This window comes from Suncus etruscus, chromosome 6 (genome assembly GCF_024139225.1).
Source record: "Suncus etruscus isolate mSunEtr1 chromosome 6, mSunEtr1.pri.cur, whole genome shotgun sequence".
In the NCBI taxonomy this organism is placed as follows: Eukaryota; Metazoa; Chordata; class Mammalia; order Eulipotyphla; family Soricidae; genus Suncus; species Suncus etruscus.
In genome coordinates, this window is record NC_064853.1 from 37,850,752 (window position 1) to 37,869,825 (window position 19,074).

General features: G+C 42.7%; 1 protein-coding gene across 1 annotated transcript in view; it reads left to right on the forward strand.

Moving 5' to 3' along the window:
• Positions 1–19,074, forward strand: part of TRIT1 (tRNA isopentenyltransferase 1) — a 59,093-nt gene that overhangs the window by 28,704 nt on the left and 11,315 nt on the right. Inside the window, exons 2-5 of the mRNA XM_049774831.1 lie at positions 8,586–8,726; positions 12,907–13,005; positions 13,670–13,815; positions 18,177–18,319. Of these exons, the coding sequence (XP_049630788.1) occupies positions 8,586–8,726; positions 12,907–13,005; positions 13,670–13,815; positions 18,177–18,319 (529 nt within the window). The remainder of the gene's footprint in view (positions 1–8,585; positions 8,727–12,906; positions 13,006–13,669; positions 13,816–18,176; positions 18,320–19,074) is intronic.

The following is a 19,074-nucleotide window of genomic DNA, read 5'->3' on the forward strand; positions in this document are numbered from 1 at the left end:
TGTAGCAAAAAACACTTTGTAGCATCATGAATAGCACCAGAAACTTTATAAAACTGTCATGGCAGGTAGATGCTGTTAAGACTACCATTTATCAGTAACAGGTACCAGCAGATATTACCAATAGATCAGTTGCTGGCTTTAGTAAAGAAAACTGATGAAAGACCAGCAAGAGGGAAAAATCACAAATTCAGAGAATGTTGCCTTAAAACCCTAAGGAGAATGATTTATGGAGAGGAGAGAGAATTTAGGAGTATTAGAGTTATGCTTTATACATATATATATATATATATATATATATATATATATATATATATAATATATATATATATATATATATATATATATATATATACACACACATGCTTTGAGAGTTAAAAATACAAACTTTTTGTATTTGGCAGTCAGGATTCATTAATGATCTTATGAATGAGATATTCATGGAGAAGTAGGGGGCTGCTAGCAGAAAGGTATCTGGTTCTCTTGATTGATCTCAGATAGTGGTCTTTCAAGTCAGCTATATCCCATGGCATGAGGCAAGAAAATTATTGCAGGACTATTGACTCTTACTTGGATTAGAAAGGAGATGGCATCCCCAGATGAAGTTTGGTTCCTTGGAAGGCATCCCTAGGTTTGGCTACCTAGGGATAGCTTTTTTTTTTTTTTGCTTGATTTATTTCTCTACATGACACATTTGAAGGAGATCATCTTGGTTATTGGTCCTCCCTCTGGCTTATTTCACTCCACACTGGGTCCAGCCAAGTTGCAGAAAACTGCATGTTTTAATTTTTTTTCTGTGGCTGCATGGTCTCCATTGTATATAATATATCCCATGTCCTGTCTTTGGACACTTGATTGTTTTCATATCCTGGCTATTGTACCAAGCACTCCAGTGAATATAAGTGTGTATATATTTTGTCAAATTAACATATTATCAGGGTAGGCATCAGGAGGTTACATTCTTGAATTGACTGTATGTACATTATGGTATTACTGTCCTCTGGAGTCGCCATGGTGCTTATACATGTGCTCTTCAGAGGGCTTTTAAGCAGTGCCTTGGGCCTGAAAAGTCTCTTTTGGTCACACTGGATCATTTGGACTGTACCATTCAGTGCTAAGGCCTGGTGCTATAGCACCACTAGAGCCAGCCTGAAGGTGCTTCAAACACACCAGGTCTACATACCAGCAGTAAACAGTCTTGGGGTTCTTCAATGCATCTGGAGTGCAGGGGTTTGAACTAACATCCTTGTGCATGCCCCTAATCTCTATTTATTTCCCTGACCAGGTCATTCTGCTCAGTCATGGTCCTGGAGGTTTTAGTGGTGCACAGTGGGGTTGCATCCCTTTTAGTTTCAGTGCTTATTTATACACACTGGAGATGGTGTAGCAGGAATTCACTTGTGGCACTGGGAACCGAGCTGCCAAACTCAAATACCTACCTGCTGGCCTCAGCTCTGTGCATGTAGAAGCTGTTACACCTGGCCTTGCTCTTAGAGATCACTCCTGATGAGTCTGGGGATACCATATGGAATGTCAGGAATGGAACCTGGGTTACCTGTATGCAAAGCAAATGTCCTACCTGCTGTATTATATGACTCTAGTCCTGATATCCAGATCTCTAAAGAAACTTTGTTGGGGCTGGGTATATATATGGCTGAGGACAGCTAGTGCTTTCTATTTGTATGGCCTTGGGGTTAGGCGCTAGAGGACAGGGAGGGTAGGATGGGGAAGAGGAGAAAGAAGTTAAGTTGGAGGAGGCAGCCCTAGAGCGATAGTGCAGCGGTAGGGCATTTGCCTTGCTCGTGGCTGACCCAGGATGGACCTGTGTTACATCCTTCAATCCCTAGCGTCCCATATGGTTACCCCGAGCAAGGAGCGATTTCTGAGCGTATAGCCAGGAGTAACTCCTGAGCGTCACCAGGTGTGGCCAAAAACAAAAACAAAAACAAAAACAAAAAAACCCAAAATTAAACTAAAATAGGAAGTTGGAGGCGAAGGAATGGTGGAAGGAGGGAGGGATAAAAAAAAATACTAAGAAATTTCTCAACATTAAAAAAAGAAAGTGAGGGCCCGGAGAGATAGCACAGCGGCATTTGCCTTGCAAGCAGCCGATCCAGGACCAAAGGTGGTTGGTTCGAATCCCGGTGTCCTATATGGTCCCCCGTGCCTGCCAGGAGATATTTCTGAGCAGACAGCCAGGAGTAACCCCTGAGCAACGCCAGGTGTGACCCCCCCCAAAAAAAAAAAAGTGAATAGTAATCAAACTCCCATATGTCTGTTACCTAATGTAGTAGTTATTAAGATATTGGAGAGGGGCTGGAGCGATAGCACAGTGGTTGGGAGTTTACCTTGCATGTGGCTCCTCTGCATTCTGTATGGTCCCCCGAGCCTACCAAGAGCTATTTCCGAGCACAGAGCAAGGAGTAACCCCTGAGCGCCACTGGGTGGGACCCAAACTCCCCACCTCCCAAAAAGAGAGAGACTGGAGGGATAGTGTAGTTGATGGGGCTTTTTGTTTTTTTGTTTTTGTTTTTTTGTTTTGTTTTTGGGCCACACCTGGCATTGCTCAGGGGTTACTCCTGGCTGTCTGCTCAGAAATAGCTCCTGGCAGGCGGGGGGGGGGGGGGGGGGGGCGCGAGCGTGAGGGGGGGGGGGGGAAAGAGACCATATGGGACACCGGGATTCGAACCAACCACCTTTGGTCCTGAAGGCAAACGCTGCTGTGCTATTTCTCCGGGCCCGTTGTGGGGCTTTTGCCCCATGTTTTTATATATTTTTCTTTGTGAGTTTATGTATATTTTTAATACTGTTTTATTTATTTTTTTCTTTTCTTTCTTTCTCTTTCTTTCTTTCTTTCTTTCTTTCTTTCTTTCTTTCTTTCTTTCTTTCTTTCTTTCTTTCTTTCTTTCTTTCTTTCTTTCTTTCTTTCTTTCTTTCTTTCTTTCTTTTCTTTTCTTTTCTTTTCTTTTCTTTCTTTCCTCAGAAATCGCTCCTGGCAGGCTGGGGGGGGCATATGGGATGCCAGGATTTGAACCAGCGTCCTTTTGCATGCAAGGCAAATGCCCTGCCTCCATGATATCTCTCCGGCCCCTGATTTATAAAAATTTTTGTTGGCTTTAGGCACTTGCCTTGCATGCCTTGGATTCACTTTCAATCCTTGGCACTATCTGTGGTCCCCAAGCCCTGCCAAGAGTGATCGATCCCTGAGCATAGCCAGGAGTAATTCCTAAGCATTGCTGGGTGTGGCCAAAAACAAATTAAAAACAAGGTTTTCCAGCCCCCGGAAAGATAGCACAGCGACGTGTTCCTTGCAAGCAGCCGATCCAGGACCAAAGGTGGTTGGTTCGAATCCTGGTGTCCCATATGGTCCCCCGTACCTGCCAGGAGCTATTTCTGAGCATAGAGCCAGGAGTAACCCCTGAGCATCGCCTGGTGTAGCCCAAAAACCAACAAAACAAAACAAAACAAAACAAGGTTTTCCAATCTCGTGGTCATTATATAGTCTGTTCCCACTCCCTCACTATGAGGATGCAAATCCCAGTCATCCTATAGGGCTTTCTTTTCTATTGTTAAAACAGGAAATAAAATACAAGTTTAATGTGAAGTTTCCTTGCACCATTGCCCAGTCTTTAATTCATTCTTTGATTCATAATTTTGTGAAGGATTGGGGAAGTCACTCAAAGGATTGGAACATGTTTTCTACATGGAAGCCCCAAGTTCCAACCCTGGAACTAAGTGGTTCACTAGCACTGCTGGGTAATTTCCCCTGTTCCAAACGAAAATGGCTAAAATAGCCCTTGTGTTGGGTCCAGAGATATAGTACAGCAGGTAAGGTGTTTGCATTCTGCGTATTGACTTGGGTTTGATCCCTCGCATCCCACAGGGCCCCCTGAGAACTGCCAGAATTATTTCCTGAATGTAGAGCCAGAAGTGACCCTTGACCCTCACTGTGTGTGCTCAAAACCCTAAATTAAAATATCCCTTACGTTATAAACACCCATTTTCAACATCATTCTTGCCGCCATGCAATGCAGATGTAGATGTACTTATGTGCCCTTTATCTGTTCTTGCTTTCTTTTAAAAAAAATACATGGGTAAATGAAAAAATACACAAATAGATGTGACCACAAATTGCACGGTTATCTGTAAACACTATAATGTATATTTATGGCTATCAAAAGAAGTCATACTACAATGAAAGCGAGACACCTACGGGTCAGGGACATGACACAAAGAGCTGGAATATATACTTAGCATATGGAGTCTTGGATGTGATGTGATCTGCCACCATCTGGTCCCCCAAACACAGTTGGGTGTGGCCAGTAAAAGAGAAAAGAGGGCCAGCAGTATGGCTAGTGGTAGAGTGCGTGCTTTGCGTGTGTGAGGCTCCGTATTTAGCCTCTAGCCTATAAAACAAACCAAAACCAAATAAAATAAAATACAAGAGTATGAAACATCATCGTTATAGATGTAGCCTTTTATCAGCCTCAATTTCTTTATATTTTTAAAATATTTATTTTTTGGAGCACCCAGCAGTACTGTACTAGGGCCACAGGGCGAAAGGTGATGTTAGGAGTGAGCTGTGCCATTTGGTGCTGGGAATTGAGCACTGGACCTCCAGCCCATGATCCATGTCTTCAGTGCCTGGAAGACCATGTGCGTTGCCAGGGATCTAACCCCCAGATCAGCCTCATCTTTCCACCTCCACTAATTTTATTTTGAAGTTTTAAATTAAAATTTGGGGTGTCATTCTTTTTGTTTGTTTTTGGGGACACACCCTGCTGCGCTCAGGGGTTACTACTGGCTCTGTGCTCAGAAATTGCTCCTGGCAAGTTCGGGGGACCATTCGGGATGCCAGGGATCAAACCCAAGTCCTGGTTCGGCAGCATGCAAGGCAAACGCCTTACCCCTATGCTATCGTTTCAGCCCCTTTGGGGTCATTCTTGGTGGGCTTAGGATCAGATGGATTGCTGAAGATCAGACTTGGGTCAGCTGCATACCAGACAGATGTCTTATCCAACTTATTACTATTACTGTCACACACACACCCACCATTAATTTATTTCTTCTAAATTTTTCCTTTTTTTTTCTTGCAACACCCAATTATGCTCAGGGGTTACTCCCACTTCTGCATTTAGGAATTATTCCTGAATGTTTGGATCATATGGATGCTGGGATTAAATCATATGGAAGGCAAACACCTTACCTGCTCTACTATTTCTCTGGTTCCATTAAATTTTGGAGGGAGGGTTTGGGTCGCACCTGGTGGCACTCAGGGGGTTACTCCTGGCTCTGTGCTCAGAAATTGCTCCTGGCAGGTTCGTGTGACCATATGGGATGCCGGGATTTGAACCACAGTCAGTCCTGGATCAGCTGTGTGCAAGGCAAACTCCCTACCACTGTGCTATCTCTCCAGCCCCACATTTTGACTTTTATTGGAGTTGGGAGTGATAATTCTAGCTTACACCTTAATGCTAGTTTTTTTTTTTTTTTCTTTTTGGTTTTTGGGCCATACCTGGTAACGCTCAGGGATACGCCTGGCTATGTCAGAAGTCTCTCCTGGCTTGGGGGAACTGCGGTCCGGTCCGTCCTAGGCTACTGCTGGCAAGGCAGACACCTTACCTCTAGTGCCACCGCGCCTGCCCCTTAATGCTAGTTTCTATTGAAGAGGGGAATTGGGGTTGGAGAGCTAGCACAGCAGGTAGACAGTTGCCTAACATGTAGCCAATCCTGGTTCAGTCCCAGAGCACTGCTAGGAATCCCTTGAGTACCCCTGAACACAGAGCCAGGAGTAAGCCCTGAACACAGCTGGATGTGACAAGAGGGGAGGGAAGAAGAAAGCTATAAAAGAAAGGGAGGGAAGGAAGAAGAGAGAGGTCTTAAAACATTGGGAATTTTTTTTTTCGGGCCATGCCCATTTGATGCTCAGGGGTTACTCCTGGCTAAGTGCTCAGAAATTGCCCCTGGCTTGGGGGGACCATATGGGTTGCCGGGGGATCGAACCGAGGTCCTTCCTTAGCTAGCGCTTGCAAGGCTGACACTTTACCTCTAAGCGCCACCTCGCTGGCCCCGCATATCTTTTATTTTTTAAAAGTTTTGTTTATGAACCACAATAGTGTCTGGGGGCTACTCTCAGATGAGTCTGGTAGTGTCAAGGGACCCGGAGGTACTGGAGACTGAACCCTGCCCTCCTGCAAGCAAAGTGTATGCTCAGCCTCTTGAGCTATCCAGCACCCCCACCCCCACCCCCACCCCCCCATGCCCTTTTAGCCCTTCCTTCCTTCCTTCCTTCCTTCCTTCCTTCCTTCCTTCCTTCCTTCCTTCCTTCCTTCCTTCCTTCCTTCCTTCCTTCCTTCCTTCCTTCCTTCCTTCCTTCCTTCCTTCCCCCCCTTCTTTCCCTTCTGCCCCCTCCCCTTAGGACACACCTCCCTTTCCTTTCCCTCTTCTTTCTTGTTTATTTTTGGCCCATACCCAATAATGCTTAGGGCTTACTACTGGCTTTCTGCTCTGGAATCATTCCCAGCATGGTTGGCGGAACATATGGGGTGCTGGGGATCAGCAAGTATACTATCCATTGTAATATCTCTCCTCACCCCTTACCTCTTCTTGTTTTTCTTAATTTGCACAGAACACTACAGTATCTTATGCACCTTATAATTCCTAAAGGAAATTTTGTTCAAAATATGGAGAAAATAACATAATCTAAGAATTCCATCAGTATTTAGGTATAAGGGCCCGGGAGATGGGTCAAAGGACTGGAACATATGCAGGAGGTTTCCCTGGCATTGCTGCAGAACGACCCTGAAATACCAAGCTAGGAGCAGCCCTCTAGGACTGCCATTGTGGCTCAAAAGAAAACAAAAATACTCAGTTGTAAGGATATATGTTTATGATTAAGCACAGATTAAATGAGTTAAAGGCAGAGCCATTTCTTTCCCCTGTAGCTGTACTTATAAAATAAAAGTTTTATTTTGCCTGAAGATAGCTTGCATCCTTTAGGATATAAGTAGCTGAGAGTACAGAATTTTCCATCCTCCTTGTATTTGTGATAGCAGTTAAATGGTTATTTTATAGGTAGTGATAAAATGACCCTTCTAGAACATTCACAGTGTTTTGGAGTAAAACTAAGGGGGTGGGAGAGCACAGGGGATAGGTGCTTGACTTACATGCTGCGGACCCTGGTTCCATCCCTGCATCACATATGATTCCCCAGGCCACTACCAGGAGTGGCACTACCAAGTGTGGCCAACCATCACCACCCCACTCCTTGCAAAAAACCTCCATGCTTTACATGTATTAACTCATTTAATATACTCAGCAATGCTAGGAGATAGTTATTTTTGTTCTCATTTATACTGATGAGGGATTGAGGTACAGAGCGGTTAGTGACTGCCTGTTCTCAAGTATAAAAAATGAGTAAGTGGCAGGGCATGGAATTGATCGGAGGCAGCCTGGCGCCAGGGTCTTTTCTCCTATCCATTATACTGTACTATACTTATTTGACACCCATATAAGTAAAGGGAAACGTGAGATAAAAAATGCTTTTAACATCTTTGTGGGCTCTATGGAACTTATTATTTGTTCATTCAATGTTCCCTGTAGAATCAGTGATTACAGAGAGAACATTTAATCTCAAAGCATTCATCCCTATTTTCAAACTAGTATTTTCAGATCTGTTCTCCATCAGAGACCTACCTCGCATTTAGAAAAAGTTCACTTGAACTTTTTAGTCACATTGGCAGATCAAGAGCTCACAGACAGGATATTTCCTTTGAGTATTTAGGCTGTATGTGCTGAGCCCCTGAAGCAGTAATTTGGATAGATCACAGTGTTTTTTTGCCAGAACACAGTCGTATTAAAGGTTCTGACTTCAAAGTGTATTGGTGTTTTATAATATATCTTTATAGATACTCCGCTTCTCCACAAATGGAGCCAATCTTAGTCAAATTTTAAAATTGTCCAGAGCCATTTAAATCCAAGAAATATTTAAATATTTGAAGTAGAATTATGAGCAATTAAGAATGTTTCCTTTCTGGATTTGTGATAAGTAGAATAAGCAAAACAACTTGCCGATTGTAAAAATAAGCTTAAAGTTCAAGCCTAAAGAATCTTCAGTTATTCTTGCATGATTAGTTTTCTGGCACATTTAATTCCATTTTGTTGTTAAGTCTGAGCCAATAGCCACAATTTCATAAGTATGTCTATGTTCTTTTTTTCTCTCTCTCTCTTTTGTTTCTTGGGCCAGTCCTGGCAATGCTCTGGCTTACTCCTGACTCTGTGCTCAGGGATCACTCTTAGAAGGTTTAGGGGATCATATGGCATACTAGGAATTGAACCCAGGTTCTCTATGTGCAAGACAAGTGTCCTACCCACTGTACTATAGGTTTACTTCCAGGGCATCTATGTTCTATTTTACTTATTTTGTCTTGTGATTTGTGGCTTTCACTATGCATTGGTAAGAATACCTTGACACTGGTGCTTTGGTTATTCAGGGGCGTTGGCTGGGAAGAAGAATAGTAGATCATTGTACTCAATGAGTGAGCTTTTTTGGGAAGCAGATAACTCATGATGTCTTTCTTTTTTCCTAGGTTTATGAAGGGCTAGACATCATCACTAACAAGGTTTCAGCCCAAGAGCAGAGTCTGTGCCAGCACCACATGATCAGCTTTGTGGATCCTCTTGTGACAAATTACACTGTGGTGGACTTCAGGAACAAGGCAGCTGCTTTGATATCCTTAGGAAAGACAACAACTAGGTTTGGGGGATTTGTGGTAGCCCAAGCTTGAAAATTTTTCTTTTTAGTGACCCTTTTGCAGAGACTTAATTCTCTGGCTGAGCTACATCTGCAGCTAGTGCAGCCTGTTTTGAACATATAAATTTTAGCGAGAACTTCAGCTTGTCATGCTTTAAGTGGAGATATAAAATTATTTACAAGTGGGGCTGGAGAGATAGCATGAAGGTGGGGCATTTGCCCTGCATGTAGAAGGTCTGTGGTTCGAATCCCGGCATCCCATATGGTTCCCCAAGCCTCCCAGGAGCGATTTCTGAGCACAGAGCCAGGAGTAAACCTCTGAGTGCTGTTGGGTGTGACCCAAAAACTATATATATATATATTATATATAATATTTACAAGTATATTTCCCAGGTATTGTTAGGTAAGAAAAGACTGGAAAAATTAGTTCTGGGTAATATAAAGGAGTTCTTGAAAAAATAATATAAAGAATGCTGCCATTTATTTTACTATTTGTACTTCATTTAATATCCAGACTAGCAGATACTGAAATCTGTTGAGGGCCAGAGAGATACACACGCAGCTGTAAGGCACTTGCTTGTGCCTGGCCAATCTTGATTCAGTCCTAGCACTGCATATAGTAATACCATGAGTGATCCTTGAGCACTGCCAGATGTGGGGCTCCACCCTCAAATCTTTGGAAAATAATTATAATAGAATAGAACTTACTTAATACTAGACAGATTTATGGCACAAAATAGAAAATTCACATGTGTACATACACACACAGAGCTCATGACCAAGATGGCATTTCAGAACAGTGTAGTTAATTATTCTTGGGACAGTTAATTGTCCAGGAATAAAATAAAACCAGGTTCGTGTTATACACAATAAATTCTAGATAATTTTATAGTTAAAGTTTAATAAAACTTTCAAACAAATGTGATTTTAAAATAGGGAAGTGTAGAATTACCTCAGTTATCTGCAGGTCCTGCCAGGCTGCAGTTAGCTGCGGAGCTGCAAGGCTCAGGGGTGGGGGGGTGGGGCCCAGCTGCTGGGTGGGGCCTTGTGCCCACCCAGGGACACCAATTTGTAGCTGCTGCCTTGAGTTGGAGGGGGAGGAGAAGAGAGGAACTAAGTATCCGTTTTATTCCTTCCTGAAGTCTTCTGCTGCCACCCCTGGAAAGTTTTCTGGGAGAGAAAGAGATAGAAATTCACCAGCCACCTGGCCGGAGGAGGCCCATACACCCTTAGTCAAGAAAGAAATAGAGGGGGGCCGGAGAGATAGCACAGTGGCGTTGCCTTGCAAGCAGCCGATGCAGGACCCAAGGTGGTTGGTTCGAATCCCGGTGTCCCATATGGTCCCCCGTGCCTGCCAGGAGCTATTTCTGAGCACACAGCCAGGAGTAACCCCTGAGCACCGGCAGGTGTGGCCCAAAAACCAAAAAAAAAAAAAAAAAAAAAAGAAAGAAAAAGAGGAATAAATACCGATGCTTTATTTCTGCCCCCCACTGGACCTGTGGGTGTTGCTCTGGTCACTGTCTTGGGCTCCCCTTCCAGCTCAAGTTTTTCTTTTTATACCCACATGACAGGGGCCGCATCCAAGGTACCTATGTCCTGGGGCATGTCTAGATCCAACGTCATTATAGTGAGGTTATCCGAGGGGTGTGTGTCTAAGTCCAACTGCCATTGCATCAACATTTCCACCTTTTTTTCCCCTCCTATTATTATAATATGAAGTTATCCTCAGTGGTCAGTGGAGTTTAGTCAGATGATGGTAAAAGCCATGTAAAAGCCATGGTGGCTGTCAACTGCATTTCTCTTCTTGACAGTTCATTTAAAAGCTCCAAGTGAAGAAGCAGGTATAGGAAGAAATGAAACAATGTTTAGGGAACAAATTTTAACTTAATAACTTTTTATCAAAATCCTATGCCTAGGGGCTGGTGAGGTGGCGCTAGAGGTAAGGTGTCTGCCTTGCATGTGCTGGCCAAGGAAGGACCGTGGTTCAATCCCCCGACGTCCCATATGGTCCTCCCACGCCAGGGGCGATTTCTGAGCACTTAGCCAGGAGTAACCCCTGAGCATCAAATGGGTGTGGCCCGAAAAACCAAAAAACAAACAAACAAACAAAAAATTCTATGCCTAGCCTTAAGAAAGCAGAAAAATTCCAGTCCTTTTGGTGGTGTTAGGGATAGTGACTACATGTGAGGCATGCTGTACTGTTGATGTCATTGTTAAATATCTTTTTTTATTTTTGTGCCACACCTGGTGGTACTCAAGGTTTTACCCCTGGCTCTATTTTCAGAAATTATCCCTGGCAGTCTGGGGGACCATATGGGATGCCAGGATTCGAACCAGGGTCTGTCCTGTGTTAGCCACTTGTAAGACATACTGCTGTGCTATTGCGTTGACCCTCCCATCCTTTTTGTTTGTTTGTTTATTTTTTGGGTCACACCTGGCTACACTCGGGTTACTCCTGGCTCTACGCTCAGAAATTGCTCCTGGCAGGCTCGGGGGACCATATGGGATGCCAGGATTTGAACCACTGTTCTTCTGCATGCAAGGCAAACACCCTACCTCCATGCTATCTCTCCAGCCTCTCCATCATTATTTTTAACAGCAAAAGCTTAAAACATCCAAATTCTTTTTTTTTTTTTTTTTTTTTTTTGGTTTTTGGGCCACACCCTGTGATGCTCAGGGGTTACTCCTGGCTATGCGCTCAGAAGTTGCTCCTGGCTTCTTGGGGGACCATATGGGACGCCGGGGGATCGAACCGAGGTCTGTCCTAGGCTAGCGCAGGCAAGGCAGGCACCTTACCTCCAGCGCCACCACCCGGCTCATCCAAATTCTTACTAGGAAAGAAGGTATACCAGTTGCTTTGTTCTTTTAAGTACTTAGCAGTGACATTGAATGAATTACACCTCTGTGTGTAACTCAGAAGGATAATCTCCCCAAAAAGCCACCTAAAGATGGATATTCTCAGAGAAAGGGGAAAGGGAACTGGTATCAATATTAAAGCCACGATGGGGCTGGAACAATAGCACAGCGGAAGGGTGTTTGCCTTGCACACGGCGGACCTGAGACTGACTTGAGTTCAATCCCCAGCATCCTATATGGTCTCTCTCCTGAGTCTTTCTGGGCCCCCTTCTCCAACCATTAGGCTTTATACATCCCAGTCTGTTGACAATTGGGGTGGTGGTGGCATGTTTTATAGGTGACATTATCACTCCCTGACAGGAGATTCCTACACTCAGGTGCAAATCTTGGAGACAACTGAGTACTAATAGGTGTGAATTGCACCTATTAGTTGTGCAGTGATCCTATTGGCCAAGATTTTCTGGGAGGAACCTTCCAGCCTCCAGAATACTTGTTGAGACCTCCTAAAAAAAAGTGAAAAAAAAACAAAAAAGAAAAACAAAACAAAAACCAGGCGCTAGGAAGATTATTCAAGGGGCTGAAGTGCCAGTTTTTCTACATGGCAGCACACTATCCCCCAAATACCAACTATTGTCGGTGACCTCTGGATATCACAGGTGTGACCCAGAAATTAAGAGAAAATAGCCCATTATAAAACTTATAAAGACTAATCTAGGTGGAAACCATTAGTAACCTAGGAAATGAAAATGATTAATCTGCTTAATAAATGAAGTATTCTTGGGCCAAGATGCTCAACAGCACATGCCTTGCATTTCTGAGGCCCTTACCGCTTGCACCACTGCTCTGGCCCCAATATTGTCTTTTTTTTTTTTTTTTTTTTGGTTTTTGGGTCACACCCGGCTTAGGGGTTACTCCTGGCTGTTTGCTCAGAAATAGCTCCTGGCAGGCACGGGGGACCATATGGGACACCAGGATTCGAACCAACCACCTTTGGTCCTGGATCGGCTGCTTGCAAGGCAAACACCGCTGTGCTATCTTTCCAGGCCCCGAGTTAAATTTCTTTTCTTTCTTTTTTTTTTTTTTTTGTTTTGTTTTGTTTTGTTTTGTTTTTGGGCCACACCCATTTGATGCTCAGGGGTTACTCCTGGCTATGATCTCAGAAGTCGCTCCTGGCTTGGGGGGACCATATGGGATGCCGGGGGATCGAACCACAGTCCATCCTACGCTAGCGCTTGCAAGGCAGACACCTTAACTCTAGCGCCACCTTCCCGGCCCCAAGAGTTAAATTTCTTAATGTTCACATTGAAGATATATTTTCCCGAGACAAAATTCCTATTGTTGTGGGTGGAACCAATTATTACATTGAGTCTCTGCTCTGGAAAGTCCTTGTTGATACTAAGGTATGTTTGGTTCTCTTATAATTCACTGAGGAAATGTGGTTCCTCTTTCTTGTCAACTAACTTGAGAAGGAGGAAGGTTGACGCTTGTGTATTTCTTATACTCAGCAACTGTAATTTTCCTGCTTAATATTCTGAAGCATATGCCATGTCTATATGTAAAGGTTGCTGTCTAAGTTGGCCTCAGGGCAGGGGCTGTGCGTGGGAAAGATGTTCTCAGTGAATTAATTAGTATCTTCATGTAAGTTAACAGTATAATAGTCTGATTCAGCATTTCCTGGCTAAACAATCTATATGTTAAGGGAATGCCCAACACAACCTTATGCTACTGCATAAGGTGGGACTTTGTAATGTAGCAATTCTGGTCCACCCTAGTTACTATTGCTTCTAGGTAAATTAATCTAGTAGATATGTTCACTTTGGTACATGTGTACTTCTAACAAAAAACAGAGTACCAGACTACGTCCCTCAGAGTAAGTCCTCATTCTTTGTTATGGCCTCATGGTACTTAACATGGTATATTGGGATTTTCCGTTTATGATCTGTCTCCCTATATAACAGGACCTGAAATAGTCTCTTCTGTATTAGCATCACTTAGCAAAGTACCAGCATATATACTCTGTCAATGTGGAATTGTTAAAACGAGTTCTAAATCTTCACTTAATAGCCCCAGGAGATGGACACCAAGAAAATGATTGATCGGAAAGTAGAGCTTGAAAAGGAAGATGGTGACCTACTCCACAAACGCCTAAGTCAGGTGGATCCAGAAATGGCTGCAAAGCTGCACCCCCATGATAAGCGCAAAGTAGCTCGGTAAGAAAGCCTGAGGCCAGGGCCAGGGAGATGCACAGTGGGTAGGGTGTGTTTACCTTCCATGTGGCCAACCCTGGTTTGGTCCCTGGCATTTCATATGGTCACTTGTGCCTCCCAGGAGTAATTTCTTTTTTTGTTTGTTTGTTTTTGGTTTTGGTTTTTGGTCACACCGGGCAGTGCTCAGGGGTTACTCCTGGCTCTATGATCAGAAATCGCTCCTGGCAGGCTTGGGACCATATGGGATGCCAGGATTCAAATCACCATCCTTCTTCATGCAAGGCAAATAAATGCCTTACCTCCATGCTATCTCTCTGGCCCCCAGGAGTAATTTCTGAACTCAGCCAGGAGTAGTGTCAGCATTGCTGGGTGTGACCCAAAAACATAAATAAGAAAAAGAAAGGAGGGAGGGAGGAAGAGAGGAGGAAGGAAGGAAGAAAGAAGAGAGAAAGAAAGGAAGGAAGGAAGGGAGGGGAGAGGAGGGGGGAGGGGAGGAGAGGAGAGGAGAGAACCTGAGCCTGTCAGCCCTGAGTTCTTTGGGGTCAGGGGTAGTCATTTTGTCAGTTCGCTTGGATGAGAGAGGTTTGAGAATAGCAATTAGTGGAGATTTATATGTTCTAGTTCAGCAGGTTGGTAGTTCCTGAGTTCTTGCCTCAGACCAACTCCCTTAGTAAATAGTCGCACCCTACTTTGTTGTTACATTTAAAATGCATAATACAATAGTTTTTCCCTAGGGCCTGTGTTATCTTGCTTCATTTTGTATTTGATCTTTGCTTGTATAACAGTTTTCATCTGAATTTTTTCTGGCATGCAGGTAGTTTTACATTGTGATTTGGGTTTCATAATTGATTATGCAATACAGAGTTCCGCCCCAGCAGCTTTCCCAGTAGGAGGCAGATTTTATAAACTGTCTCATAGATCGGTTCACCTTTACGATGGAGACTTCCTTGAAGGGAGGAGAAAGATGGTGAACGAACTCTTAAAGTCTTACTGTCTTCACTTCTTTTTGAATTTCTGCCTCGTGTGGTAGCTTTATTTTCTGCAGTGTTGGGACTGACATTCTCTGGCAGGAAGATCTAATGAAGAACCTGCTCTACTAATGTTGATACTACATCTGGCATTGATAGAGATTGTGGAATATTCCACTTCAGTCAGTGACTCTTGTGGATTAATTTGTATTAACCCTTTTTTCACCATTATTTCCCCTTAGCTACAATTTTTTTTAGAAATCTTTCCTAAATTTGTAGAAATCCTACACATTTCTACACCTTGCCCTTAAAGAAATTTAATAGTAAACGTTAAAACGTTAAAAAAAATTACAATTTCCCACACACAATTCTAGTAGGATAGTGAAGATGCAAGCATAGTCTAGATAAGTAAATTTTATACTAAAGTATTCAGATGTCCGTTTAAAATATTTTGAATATTTTATTTTTGTTTGTTTCCTTGTTTTAGCCATACCCAGTGGTACTTAAGGGGTTACTCCTGGACTTGCACTCAGAAATCACTATTGGCAGTGCTTGGAGAACTATATGGGATGGTTTGACATGACCATGTGCAAGACAAGCACCTATCTACTATACTATCTCTCCAGCTCCATATTTATTTGTTTGGGTCAGCATAACAGCATTCATTGTGTGACTCCTGGCTTTATACTCAGATTTCGCTCCTGGCAGGCTCAGGGGACCATATGGGATGCCAGGATTCAAACCACCGACCTTGTGCATGCAAGGCAAATGCCTTACCTTTATGCTATCTCCGGTTCCCTAAATTTTTTTTTTTGGCTTTTGTGTTTTTGGTTTTTGTTTTTGGTCACACCACATCACTCAGTGGTTACTCCTGGCTCTACACTCAGAAATCGCTCCTGGCAGACTCAGGGGACCATATAGGATGCTGGGGTTGAACCACCATCCTTCAGCATGCAAGGCCTTACCTCCATGTTATTTCTCTGCTCCCCCCTAAAATATTTTAATAGAAATCTTTCGAAAGATTTTTATGAGGGGCTGGGGAGATAATATAATGGTTCGGGCACTTCCTAACACATTACCAACTAGTGTTCAATCCCAAGCACCCATGTGGCCCCCCAAAACCCTCAGGAGTATTCTGAATGCAGAACAAGGAGTAAGTCTTGAGCACTGCTATGTATATCCCCCACACTCCTCATTCCCCAATTTTATTTTATTTTTAAATGAAGGAATATCATGATCATCTTTGGGTGGAGGTTTAGCCCATACTCAGCAGTGCTTGGGTTACTCCTAGCTGGATTCAGGAATCACTCCTGGCAGGCTTGGGGAACCATATGTGATGCCAGGGATTAAACCCAGATCAGCCACGTACGAGAAAAACATCTCCCTGCTCTGCTATTCCTCTGGTCCCTACCGTGGTCAATTTTTTTTTTTTTTTTTTTTTTTGGTTTTTGGGTCACACCCGGCAGTGCTCGGGATTACTCCTGGCTCCACGCTCAGAAATTGCTCCTGGCATGCACGGGAGACCATATGGGACGCCGGGATTCGAACTGATGACCTTCTGCATGAAAGGTAAACACCTTACCTCCATGCTATCTCTCCGGCCCCGACCGTGGTCAATTTTTAATATTTTTGTGTTGGCCACACTTCAGGGATCACTCCTGGCATACTCTGGATCCATACAGTATCAAATCCAGTTCAGCTGTGTCCCAGACAATACCTTACCCATTGTACTTTCTCCAGCCCTATTATATCTCATTTCTTCTTCTTTTTTTTTTTTTTTTTTGTTTTTCGGCCACCCATTTTATGCTTAGGGGTTAATCCTGGCTAAGCGCTCAGAAATTGCCCCTGGCTTGTAGGGACCATATGGGATGCCGGGGGGATTGAACCCTGGTCTTTCCTTGGCTAGCGCTTGCAAGGCAGACACCTTATCTCTAGCGCCACCTCCCCAGCCCCTATATCTCATTTCTTATCACCTCATTTTGCTACTTCTAAGAAATGAGCTGTGAACAGTCTTAATAGGTCAGTAGATTCTAAGTAAAACAATTATAGTCTTAGAATTGTGCAGTTTCTTTTTTTAAATTTCCTTTTATTTTGAGGCTATATTCTAACTTTCAGATGAGTGAGCTATCTGTTGCTACATTTTTCACTCATAGTCTTATCTGAGTGGCCAGTGATAGAGAAAGATATAACAAGCTATCTACTCTTGTGTTAGAGTTTCAGGAAGTGGAATTGGGTCAGGAAGGGAAAGATCACTTTCAAGCTGATAAGTTGCAATCACTCAGAGTGGTAGAGTATAGATTTGGGAGTTAAATTACCTGGTGCTGTATAATATAATAGATTCGGACAGAATAAGTATGTAAGTTTTTCCTTCAGTGATCTTTGTACTGCTAGAGTCCCAAATTAGTCAGAGCATTCTTTATTAATTTTAGATGTATTTAAAAAGAAAGTTGGTGAGCTGGATAGACAGCATACTTTTGTACTGTGGGAAAGGCATTCCAGCGAGACTAGACATGTTGGCTTGTAATAGTGTTTCAAACAAACTCTTCACTGCTTACCTGAAAGTGAGTCAATCCCTTTCTATTTGTGTAGAAGAATCTTTCTTTCTTTCTTTCTTTCTTTCTTTCTTTCTTTCTTTCTTTCTTTCTTTCTTTCTTTCTTTCTTTCTTTCTTTTCTTTCTTTCTTTCTTTCTTTCTTTCTTTCTCTATCTCTTTCTCTCTCTCTGTCTTTCTTTCTTTCTTTCTCTTCTTTCTTTCTTTCTTTCTTTCTTTCCTTTCTTTCTTTCTTTCTTTCTCTCTTCTCTTCTTTCTTTTCTTTCCTTTCTTTCCTTTCTTTCTTTCTTTCTTCTCTTTCTTTCTTCTTTCTTTCTTTCTTCTTTCCTTTCTTTCTTCTTCTTTCTTTCCTCTCTTTCTTCTCTCTTTCTTCTTTCCTCTCTTTCTTTCTTTCTTTCTTTCTTTCTTTCTTTCTTTCTTTCTTTCTTTCTTTCTTTCTTTCTTTCTTTCTTTCTTTCTTTCTTTCTTTCTTTTTCTTTCTTTTCCTCTCTTTCTGCTCTTTTCCTCTCCTTTTTCCTCTTCTACTCTCTTCCCTTCCCATACTCAGGTCTTACTCCTGGCTCTGTGCTCTTGGCAAGGCTTAGAGGTCCATATGTGGTGCTGAGAATCAAAACTGGTTTGGCTATATGCAAGGCAAGCACCCTATCCACTGTCTACCCCTCGAACTCTATAATGTTTTCTTTAGGACTCTTTGATTAACTAGGGTTAGAATAATCCTGGGTCCTCATATCTTTAGTGAAAATGGGATCGAGGCATTCTGCAATAACATTCCTCCTTATTTCATTTGAGAATTAACATTTAATAATGGTTTTATGAGTGTTCTCCCTCCTCTTTTAAATGACTTAGGAGTTTACAAGTGTTTGAAGAAACAGGAATCTCTCATAGTGAGTTTCTTCATCGCCAACATGCAGAGGAAGGTGGTGGTCCTCTTGGAGGTCCTCTGAAGTTTCCTAACCCTTGCATCCTCTGGCTTCATACTGACCAGAAAGGTAAAAGCCCTTTGCTCTGCTCTTGAGTCCATTAGAGATACAGCTCATAGTAATAGATTGCTATATATAAATCTTAGAACCATGAGCAGCTCATAATAAGTACTGAACAAGTATTTGCCTTTTTAACACTGTTGTTATTATTCACTTATTTATTAAGGGTCAGTACCATTTCCATAGACCAGTGGTCCTCAAACTATGGCCCGTGGGCCACATATTTTATTTGTATCTGTTTTGTTTCTTCATTGCAAAATAAGATATATGCAGTGTGCATAAGAATTCGTTCATAAAAAAAAAAATAAAAAAAAAAAGAATTCGTTCATAAGTTTTGTTTTTACTATAGTCAGACCCTCCAATGGTCTGAGGGACAGTGAACTGGCCCCTGCTTAAAAAGTTTGAGGACCCCTGCCATAGACCATCCTAGAGATGGAGTAAATCTAAAGATGTTTTACTGGGCTGAAATACCTTGGCTGGGATGAGATGGGATGGGTGGGATAAGAAAAAGGTTGCCTTCCAGGGAGGGACCAAAGGAGAAAGGGAAAGGTCAGTGCTGGGAAGTGTTGGCTGGAGACTGTGCTACTGATTATTTTAGAAGCAGTAAGTCTGAGAAGTAGTAACTAACCTGATGGTCTCTTTTTGCTAATTTACAGTAATGCCAGGTGATGGTAATAACTTCATTCAGTAGATTAATAAGATTCAATGGATTCCCACATATTTCGTGCCGTACGTGGGTTTTTAGGGATGGATATGAGATTTCT